At 37.5% G+C, this 11595-nt stretch overlaps 1 protein-coding gene across 7 annotated transcripts in view; it reads right to left on the bottom strand.

Annotated features, from left to right (window-relative positions):
* Nucleotides 1-3: 3 nt before the first annotated feature.
* The window catches only part of LOC125255100 (WD repeat-containing protein 49), a 39606-nt gene continuing 28014 nt past the window's right edge, over nucleotides 4-11595 (bottom strand). For 5 of the 7 annotated variants that reach the window (XM_048170073.1, XM_048170072.1, XM_048170071.1 and 2 more), the window contains one exon: nucleotides 7139-7561. In XM_048170073.1, coding sequence (XP_048026030.1) covers nucleotides 7427-7561 — 135 coding nt within the window. In that variant the 3' untranslated portion in view covers nucleotides 7139-7426. Of the gene's footprint in view, nucleotides 140-6769; nucleotides 7096-7138; nucleotides 7562-11595 lie in introns of those variants that run through there. The other 2 variants (XM_048170069.1, XM_048170070.1) reach the window with 2 other exon arrangements.

Here is an 11595-nt window from a genome sequence, read left to right as displayed (position 1 = left end):
AGTTGCTTCTCTCTCTCTCTCTCTGGAGCGTGGAAGCAGTGCGCTTTCCTTGCCTTTGGGCAACATTCCAGCTGCACCTTCCCACTTCCCATGTAGACTCAGCCTCCGATCAAAAAACACACATGCAGATGCGCACACACTGGAGAGAGGGAGAGGCAGGGAACGAGTCGGAAAGCAGGTCTGAGTGCCAGCGCACATAAAGCCAGTGTGTTTTCAGCCGAGAAATAAAAAGGCCTGGGTTTTTCTCCGCCTCGAGCGTTAGCTGGTCAAATTTGCACGTTTCATTGAAACAGCACAACAAACTGCTGTGTGAGGTTGGCATGGGAAGCTCTGCGAACATCTGCCGTTTGTTTGGGTTTGCATGTGCGCACGTTTGTGGATCAGCTGTAAAATGGAATTACGAGGTTCTGTGTGACTGAAAACATTTTCGTCTTTGGGATGAGAAGAAAACAACATCTGAAAACAACGGATGCAGAATGAACAACCTCAACCGAGTCTAAAAATAGATTCTGACTGGTTGAGGCGTTTTTATTCTGTATCCGTTTGGTTGTTTTCGGAGGTTTTTGCCTCTCAAAAATATATATATATTTAGGCCTAAATTTAAGATTTATGTATTTGAATTGCATATACAATTTCCATCCATTTGGATTACACAGTTTTAACATCAACAAACTAATAAACTTAAGCCTTGTGCTGTGTTGAAAACCCTGAAAACTCTAAAAAATGTGATTGGGTTGATTTAACCCAGCAGGTTGTTTTAACCCAGCGATTGGGTTGATTTAACCCAGCGATTGGATTGTTTTAACCCAGCGGTTGGGCTGTTTTAACCCAGCGATTGGGTTGTTTTAATCCAGCGATTGGATTGTTTTAACCCAGCGGTTGGGCTGTTTTAACCCAGCGATTGGGTTGTTTTAATCCAGCGATTGGATTGTTTTAACCCAGTGATTGGATTGTTTTAACCCAGCGGTTGGGATTGTTTTAACCCAGCGATTGGGTTGTTTTAATCCAGCGATTGGATTGTTTTAACCCAGCGGTTGGGCTGTTTTAACCCAGCGATTGGGTTGTTTTAACCCAGCGGTTGGGTTGTTTTAACCCAGCGATTGGGTTGATTTAACCCAGCGATTGGATTGTTTTAACCCAGCGGTTGGGCTGTTTTAACCCAGCGATTGGATTGTTTTAACCCAGCGGTTGGGCTGTTTTAACCCAGCGATTGGGTTGTTTTAATCCAGCGATTGGATTGTTTTAACCCAGCGGTTGGGCTGTTTTAACCCAGCGATTGGGTTGTTTTAATCCAGCGATTGGATTGTTTTAACCCAGTGATTGGATTGTTTTAATCCAGCGCTTGGGTTGATTTAACCCAGCGATTGGATTGTTTTAACCCAGCGATTGGGTTGTTTTAATCCAGCGCTTGGATTGATTTAACTCAGCGATTGGATTGTTTTAACCCAGCGATTGGGTTGATTTAACTCAGCGATTGGATTGTTTTAACCCAGCGATTGGATTGTTTTAATCCAGCGCTTGGGTTGATTTAACCCAGCGATTGGATTGTTTTAATCCAGCGCTTGGGTTGTTTTAACCCAGCGATTGGGTTGTTTTAACCCAGCGATTGAGTTGATTTAACTCAGCGATTGGATTGTTTTAACCCAGCGATTGGGTTGTTTTAATCCAGCGATTGGGTTGTTTTAATCCAGCGATTGGGTTGTTTTAACCCAGCGATTGGGTTGTTTTAATCCAGCGATTGGGTTGTTTTAACCCAGCGATTGGGTTGATTTAACCCAGCGATTGGGTTGATTTAACCCAGCGGTTGTGTTGTTTTAACCCAGCGGTTGGATTGTTTTAACCCAGCGGTTGGATTGTTTTAACCCAGCGGTTGGGTTGTTTTAACCCAGCGGTTGTGTTGTTTTAACCCAGCGATTGGGTTGATTTAACCCAGCGATTGGATTGTTTTAACCCAGCGATTGGGTTGTTTTAACCCAGCGGTTGGGTTGATTTAACCCAGCGATTGGATTGTTTTAACCCAGCGATTGGGTTGTTTTAACCCAGCGGTTGGGTTGATTTAACTCAGCAATTGGGTTGTTTTAACCCAGCGGGTTGTTTTAACCCAGCGATTGGATTGTTTTAATCAGCGATTGGGTTGTTTTAACCCAGCGATTGGGTTGATTTAATCCAGCGATTGGGTTGAAATGTTTGACCAAGCCTGTTAGGTAGTTTTATTTAACTCAACTATTGTTTAAAAATTACTATATATCTGGCTTAAAATGAACCCAAAATAGGTTGGGAATCAAAAATCAGATGCATAATTACTGGAGGAAACAAAAATAATCAAAAGGTGAACATTTATTAAAAAGCAATTTAATAAATGTTTGTTTAATTATTATTCATTAAACATATTAATAAATGTTCAATTCCAAAATATTCTGGGTTAATTTTAAGCAAGAAATACAGTAATTGTTAAACAATAGTTGAGTTAGGGTTACCAGCAAACATTTAACCCAACCGCTGAGTTAAAACAACCCAATTGCTGGGTTAAATCAACCCAATCGCTGGGTTAAAACAACCCAATCGCTGGGTTAAAACAACCCAATCGCTGGATTAAAACAACCCAATCGCTGGGTTAAAACAACCCAATTGCTGGGTTTGACCATTTTCAACCCAACTTGTGTTGTTTTTTGTACTTTATTTTAAAGGGGACATATCATGAAAATCAGATTTTTCTGTGTTTAAGTGCTATAATTGGGTCCCCGGTGCATCTACCAACCCAGAAAACGTGAAAAAGGACAACCCAGTAACTTTGTTTTGGTAAGCCTTTCTTTGCAAGCCGCTCAGATTTTGCTCCCCATGTGACATAGGAAGAGAATCTTATTATAATATTACCACCCCTTAATCTGCACGTTTCCACCCACGGCGCCGCCATTTTGTTTTCGCAAGTGAAACGGTGAACTAGTTCTTACGCCATTGCAAAAGTTTGAGCAAAGCATGCTAACTGTTCTGTCGTTGGCTGCACAGACGAGCACTGAACACTATTTAGAGTCTCGTTAGCTTCTGACCCTGACAAGCTCGATTGCTAAAAAAGGAGCGTTTCTGTCCAAGCAATATTTTGGAAAAAAAATTAGACCATTCACAGCATTTGATAGTAATCATAAACATTAGCCAGGTGTGTATGACTCTGTTTGGCAAACAGGTACACGATGCATACGGGTTTTGCACAGAAGATGAACATGACGGCACATGCTAGTGGATGAGTTGAATCAACTCCACAGCAACTACATCAATTTATCCACTAACCATTCAGAAACGTCTAAAAGTTGTAACTTCTTCCTGAGTCTCTCCATCAGTGTCGACTCCTGGTTTGAACAATGTAAGGCTGAACACTTTCCTCATTTTGGCTGCGTGAGATTCTCCAGCTTTGTTGTTGTTGAGCTGTTAAAGCTCCGCCCTCTTCTGGAAAGGGGGCGGGAGCAGCAGCTCATTTGCATTTAAAGGGACACACACAAAAATTGCGTGTTTTTGCTCACACCCAAATAGGGGCAAATTTGACAAGCTATAATAAATGATCTGTGGGGGATTTTGAGCTGAAACTTCACAGACACATTCTGGAGACACCAGAGACTTATATTACATCTTGTAAAAGGGGCATTATAGGTCCCCTTTAAGTATGGAGTAATTTTAATTAACAAAATATATTTACTATAGGGTTTGGGTTAAGATTAGGGTAGTGTTTAGTGTTAGTTGCTTGTAATTATGTATAATTTACTGTTATTTCTATAGTAACAATGTGTAACAAGGACAGTGTTAAAAAAAAAAGACGAAAACAGGTCTTTCCCAACACTCCAGTCCAAAATCCATTGCTATTTTGAAATGCAGTCCATGTGTTTTTGCAGCTGTTGTTGATGTCTCGAAACGACGAAGAGGGAAACATTTATTTGGGTAACATTACTACTATGAGTTGACCTCAATGTTGACCAAATGCCAGCATTTGGAGTGTGGGTTTCTGGGTATTGCTTCAGTAATTTCATCAGCCAACTCTGTATTGTGACATATTGTGTGGTGTTTATTTCATGCTGCTGGGTTCAGTTTGGGAACACTCCTTTCACACTTAATTTTTCTGCCTGATTTGAAGTTTCACTGATGCTTGAAGATTTACAAGGTTGTTTCCTTAGTCCTCCAAAGCTTTGCACTTTGTTTACTCATACTTCGTTATCTGTCTTGGATTATTCATGCAGAGCAGCATCCAAAGCTTCCAGGAACTCTTTCAACGAAATTACATAACAGCATGTCAAAAGCTGGCCTTTGGGAAATCTCAGTGAGAAGTTGTGAAGAAAATTTCCTATAGTCAAAAAAAGAGACAGAAATATTCATGCACACAGTATCCATGACCAGAGGAACTTTACACACTGCATCATCTGTACTCACTTCTCACTTGACTTCCTATCAGACCAATGCATTCCTCGATGAGAGGGAGTTTCTGCATTCCCAGACGAGAGCTTTAGCAGGTTGTCATGTTTCAGCGTCATGCAGAAATTTGTGTGTACGGTTGTCCAGTTCTTCTTGAATGGATAGATGGAACAACTAATAAATCACGGCGCAGAGTTGTGCTCATGTTCAGGTGATGAACGATCCGCTGGCAGAGGTGCAGGTGCATGGAGGACTGTGAAGCACTGCTGATTGTGCTCGTGATATTCCATGAACTGAACGACTCATTATGCGTGACTTTATAAGATCTAGAGGGAACGATGTTTCAAAACCTCGTCTTATGGACCGTAACTGTTTAAATTTAATTATGGATTTTGCTGTTCACTGGAAAAGAATAATGTTTTAAAAATGGTCTGAGGTGTGTTTGGGATCATTTTTTGGAGTTGAAAAGGATTTGTGGCCTAGAGTTTGTGTCCAGGGAAGCATATATTTTGGTCGGAGAGGTCACAAGTCTCTTTCACCCGGTGGACACATTCCTCTATGAGGTCTGGACAGCAGCGACGGTCTAAATGTGCTTTCAGCGAGTTCAATCACAGGCTGGTAATTGGTATGTACGGACATCCTAAGGCCACATCGCTGGAGAAGGCCTGTGCTTGCGACCATAGTTCGCTTGGTAGGGTGTTTTGGGTGGTTGTTAGGGCATTGCTACTAGGGCTGCCCCTAAATAGTCGACTAAAATGTTAGTCGACTAGAAGATACGGAAGAGGATTAGGGCCAAGTAATAATAAAAAAATAAAACCATCTCGAGGTTAAAGTCATTATAATACAAGATTAAACAAATCGAAATAAAATGTTGAGAATAAACTCATAAAATTTTGAGAATAAAGTCATTGTGTTTCGAGAAAAAAGGCAAAATAAAATGTTGAGAATAAAATCATTAAATTTAGAGAATAAAGTCGTTGTGTTTCGAGAAAAAAGTCAAAATAAAATGTTGAGAATAAAATCATTACATTTCGAGAATAAAGTCGCGTTTTGAGAATTTTTTTTTTTTACATTTCGAGAAAAAAACATAATATAAAACAATATAAAATGTCGAGAATAAACTCATTAAATATTGAGAATAGTCATGTTTTGAGAAAAAATCATAAAAATTTCGAGAAAAAAATCGAAATAAAATGTTGAGAATAAATGCATTAAATTTTGAGAATAAAGTTTTAGTTTCAAGAAAAAACGTGTTAAATTTCGAGAAAAAAGTAAATAAAACGTTGAGAATAAACATTAAATTGAGAATAAACTTGTTAAATTTCGAGAAAAAAGTCAATAAAATGTAGAGAATAAACGCATTAAATTTTGAGAATAAAGTCATGTTTCGGGAAAAAAATGAAAAATATAGAGAAAAAGTCAAAATAAAATGTCGAGAATAAAATCATTACATTTCAAGAATAAAGTTGCGTTTTGAGAATTTTTTTTTATTTTCGAGAAAAACATCAAAATAAAATGTTGAGAATAAACATTAAATTTTGAGAATAAAGTCATTGTGTTTCGAGAAAAACTCATTAAATTTCAAGGAAAAAATCGAAATAAAATGTTGAGAATAAACTCATTCAATATTGAGAATAAAGTCATTGTGTTTTGAGAAAATACTCAATATAAAATGCCGAGAATAAACTCATTAAATATTGAGAATAGTCGCGTTTTGAGAAAAAATCGTAAAATTTCGAATAAAATGTTGAGAATAAATGCATTAAATTTTGAGAATAGTCATTGTATTTCGAGAAAAAAGTCACAATAAAATGTTGAGAATAAAATTATTAAATTTAGAGAATAAAGTTTTAGTTTCAAGAAAAAACGTGTTAAATTTCGAGAAAAAAGTAAATAAAACGTTGAGAATAAACATTAAATTGAGAATAAATTTGTTGTTAAATTTCGAGAAAAAAGTAAATAAAAAGTCGAGAATAAACGCATTAAATTTTGAGAATAAAGTCATGTTTCGAGAAAAAAATTAAAAATATAGAGAAAAAGTCTAAATATAATGTTGAGAATATAATCATTACATTTTGAGAATAATGTCGTCGTCTTTCAAGAAAAAGATGTAAAAAATTTGAGAAAAAAAGTTGAAATAAAATGTTGAGAATAAAATCATTAAATTTCGAGAATAAAGTTGCTGTTTTGAGAAAAAAAAAGTTAAATTTCGAGAAAAGCCTAAATAAAATGTTGAGAATAAACATTAAATTTTGAGAATAAAGTCTATGTGTTTCTTGAAAAAACTTTGAAATAAAATAGTCGAAATAAAATGTTGACTACCTAGAAAGGTACTAAAGACATCATTAAAACACAAGTCATGTGACTGCAGTGGTTCAACCTTAATGTTATGAAGAGACGAGAATACTTTTTGTGCGCAAAACAAAACAAAACAAAAATAACGAGTTTATTCAACAATTTCTTCTCTTCCCAGTCAGTCTCATACGCTGCTGACGTAGTGAACGCAGTGCAGCGCTTCCGTGTTCTACGTCAGACCTCCGACTCATTATCGGCCGGCTCCTGCATCACCATCACACGCATCCTTGATGACGTATGACTTGAAGACGTATGCAGCCTTCAAATGCGACCTCCGAAGGATGCAGCCTCCGAAATGAGACGCAGCTACTGACTTCCATTCATACGCACGTGAATGCGTCGGGACTGAAAACGCAAATTCATGTGAAAAGTTTCGCAGTTTCGCAAGTTTGCTGAACTCTGAACAGTGATTTTATTGCTAAAATTACAGTTTGATGTACAGTAAATTAAAGCTTCAAATGGAAATCAATGCAACAGTAAAGGCCACATACAATGTAAAATTTAAAAAACAATTTTTTTTCCTTTATATTCCAATAAATAATACTTAGTGTATAGAAACATTGATTTGACTGAACAAAGATGGCACAAAAGTCACTGAGTTGGAGCATTTCTGTGCAAACGCTGTAAATCCGTGTATTGGCAAAAATACAACCTGTACCTCCATCACACCCACTGTCTAGTCCTCCAGCGTTTGATAATCCCCAGCACCTTCAGAGGAGAATATTCGAGAGCTCACTTCTGTTGCTCTGGAGGAACTCTGCCGCGTCTTCAGTTTCCAGGTCTTCACAGGTACATCTATCTCACTGATCTCCTAGAATGAGTTAAAAGTATTTGATCTGTAACTGAATATGCAAATAAAACACTGTCAACTGCTTCTCTTTAAATGCTTAAAGCTCTTTTTTCCACTGTGGTGGAGACACTGAAATGTGTCTGGCTTCTGTGTTGTGGTTGCCATAACAGTTCCTCGCTCCCCTAAACGTGCCGTTACAGTCAGTAGCCCATCCTGGCACATCCTCACCAGCAACTCCTCCGTGATTCACTCTTCATTTTTCATTTCACTTCCAGCCAGGCGCTCGCTTGAAAATTTTACAGAAAAAAACACATTCGAGCCTTCTCATTCCAGCTCACCAGAGGCTTCGCTAGCCAAGCAAAACTTCAGTGTGTTGAGGCGTTCATGGCAACAAACACACAACAAACGCTCAAACCCTGCTGCTGTTCTCATAACACAGGGATATAAAACTGGGTGTTGTTTTTGTTTTTCTCGTCCGCTGGTTTTGCAGATATTTTAGTCAGCTTCATGTAGCTACAGGTGGTTTGTGTGACTCTCACAGCCTCCACTTTTCATCATGGCTGAATTTGTCCCCACCACTTTTTAGTTTAGTTTACAGTGAAACACTGTGTCCTAACTAGGGTTGTTCCGATTCCGATACTAGTATCGGAAATACCACCGATACCACAAAAATGTCTGGCATCGGTATCGGCGAGTATTTAAACTCACGTACCGATCTGATACCATTTTCTTAAACAACACCTAGTTGTGTCCGCTATCTTTGCTTAACGCAGCAAATCGGAAATCAATTATTCTTCGCGGCTCACAATGCAAACACAGGAAGTTGTGCTGCGTTGCCACAAGCAACCACTGTTTAGAGCAGCGGAGAAGTGAAAACGCGCTAGCAGTATGTCTGCTGTTTGGCAGCATTTCAGACCAGTAAAACGGCGACATGTCTCATATGCAATGCTGCAATTTCGAGTGGCACAAGTATTGGCAACTTTAACACAAATAACTTAATAAAGCATTTGAAGACGCGTCACCCCGCGCAACACGATGGTTACATAAAGGCTAATGCTGCGTTCACACCAGACGCGAATGAAGCGATAAGCGCGAGTGATTTACATGTTAAGTCAATGCAAAGACGCGAATTGACTCCCTGCGGCGCGATTCGCGTGAATGACGCGGTGCGAATTGAGCGATTCGGGCGTTTGACGCGCTTAAGATGGAGAAGGATGAGGCGTGCCAGCTTCATTCAAACAAAGAGAAAAGTTTTCAAAAGACAAATAAAGATAACCGACAAAATTGTCGGGTTTATTGTTCTGGATGACCAGCTGCTGTCAGTCGTCGAAAACGTGAGATTTTTATTTAACAAAATTGTTTCTGGACTTCAAGTTTTAAAGAGATTATTTTCTTAAATAATTATATTCCTAGATTTATTTGTTGCACTGTTTTTATAGTTATATTGTAAAACTAATATACCTTTTTCAGTTTACAGTGTTAGATTTGTGGCTGCATTTGAAGTTCTTTTTCACTTAAAATAAATAAATAATATAACTGACAAATGTATGTCAGATAATAAACATACTCTAGTTCACTGTATGTTTTTGTTCTTGTTTTATTAAGGGATAAGTCTGAAGCACACCATAAATAATTCTATCAATTCATACAGGGCTAGTAGTGTATATATATATATATACAGATACACACCCAGGTATCGGATCGGTACTCGGTATCGGCCGATACCCTGAGCTCAGGTATCGGAATCGGTATTGGGAATGGAAAAGGGGTATCGGAACATCTCTAGTCCTAACCAGACGCGATGCGATATGATTCCAGCGACAAAAACACCAGACGCGACACGAATATGAGGCGTGATAAAGTCAATCAAAAATCACAGCCAATCAGAAGAACGAAATGTATAAGTACATAATCAAATTCATGAATATTGCACAATTTACTGAAACAATCTTTGTCATAGAATACACTTGTCTGTTCACAGTGAGTTTGAACGTTCTTGTTTCCTTTTATTTATTTTGAAGATCTGAGGTGAGTCGTCCATTGTTGTTTTCAGTACGGCTATAAAAGACACACAAAATGATATTCAAACTCACATTAGACGCTTCTAACATTAAATAAAGTGCATAAACAGTACCTGAGATTATCATTGCTATACTTTGTGTTGTTGTTGCGACGTCGCAGAAAAATAGAAAACGTTTCTAAAATAGAATTATTGCATGTCGCCGTCACGGCTAGTTAGGACAAAAACTCAGATTAACGTGGAAAAGATAACTTTTATCACATGTCTAGTTAGGTGCGTGCGTGGTAAGATATAAGTAGCTAAACATTTAATATTTGACTGTTTGATATGTTTAACGATAATAGTACCATGCAAACTGCTGGTTTTTTATGGAATTTCTCCATTTTGAATTTGAATTTAAAGGTGCCCTTGATTCAAAAATTGAATTTATCTTGGCATAGTTAAATAACAAGAGTTCAGTACATGGAAAAGACATACAGTGAGTCTCAAACTCCATCGTTTCCTCCTTCTTATATAAATCTCATTTGTTTAAACGACCTCCGAAGAACAGGCGAATCTCAACATAACACTGACTGTTACGTAACAGTCGGGATCATTAATATGTACGCCCCCAATATTTGCATATGCCAGCTCATGTTCAAGGCATTAGACAAGGGCAGCCAGTATTAACATCTGGATCTGTGCACAGCTGAATCATCAGACTAGGTAAGCAAGCAAGAACAACAGCGAAAAATGGCAGATGGAGCAATAATAACTGACATGATCCATGATATCATGATATTTTTAGTGATATTTGTAAATTGTCTTTCTAAATGTTTCGTTAGCATGTTGCTAATGTACTGTTAAATGAGGTTAAAGTTACCATCGTTTCTTACTGTATTCACGGAGACGAGAATATTCATTTTTTAAACACTTGCAGTCTGTATAATTCATAAACACAACTTCATTCTTTATAAATCTCTCCAACAGTGTAGCATTAGCCGTTAGCCACAGAGCACAGCCTCAAACTCATACAGAATCAAACGTTAACATCCAAATAAATACTTTTACTCACATAATTCGAAGCATGCATGACGAACATCTTGTAAAGATCCATTTGAGGGTTATATTAGCTGTGTGAACTTTGTAAATGCGCTGTAATATGTAATATGTGGCGGGGAGCACGCGATTTAAGGGGGCGGCGCCGAGTGTAAATCAGTGCATTGTTAATGATGCCCCAAAATAGGCAGTTAAAAAAATTAATTAAAAAAAATCTATGGGGTATTTTGAGCTGAAACTTCACAGACACATTCAGGGGACACCTTAGACTTATATTACATCTTGTGAAAGAACGTTCTTGGGCACCTTTAAATGATGTCATTCATAACTAAATGTGACGAGATGTTTTTTTTACATTTTTGCAAAATGGACTACTTCACAACTATAGGCTTAAATTAGACCTAGAACTTATTTTACTGTTCTTTTTTCTTCTTTATTCCCTTAAATCCCTTTTAATCCTTTAATTATTTAGCCCCCCCCCCCCCAAAAAAGGTTCCTCCCAATGTTCAAGATATATATATATATTAAGGATGCACCAACATGAACATTTTGGCCGCTAAAGATAATTGTTTATATTTGAAAGCTGATAAGCCAGATAAATCTAAATCCAAATTTTAATTTTTAATTTTTGAGAGCCTCATTACAAAATCAAAAGCCATGTCCCAAACACATAATTATAATGTTCTCATTATAATATGTGACCCTGGACCACAAAACCAGTCATAAGGGTCAATTTTTTGAAATTGAGATTTACACATCATCTGAAAGCTGAATAGATAAGCTTAGGACAGGACAATATTTGGCTGAGATAGAACTATTTGAAAATCTGGAATCTGAGGGTGCAAAAAATCAAAATATTGAGAAAATCACCTTTGAAGTTGTCCAACTGACGTCCTTAGCAATGCATATCCACTCACAAAAATAAATTAACAAAATATCTTCATGGAACATGATCTTTATTTAATATCCTAATGATTTTTGGCATAAAAGAGAAATC

This window comes from Megalobrama amblycephala, linkage group LG20 (assembly GCF_018812025.1).
Source record: "Megalobrama amblycephala isolate DHTTF-2021 linkage group LG20, ASM1881202v1, whole genome shotgun sequence".
In the NCBI taxonomy this organism is placed as follows: domain Eukaryota; kingdom Metazoa; phylum Chordata; class Actinopteri; order Cypriniformes; family Xenocyprididae; genus Megalobrama; species Megalobrama amblycephala.
This window is presented reverse-complemented; position numbering and strand designations above follow the sequence as displayed.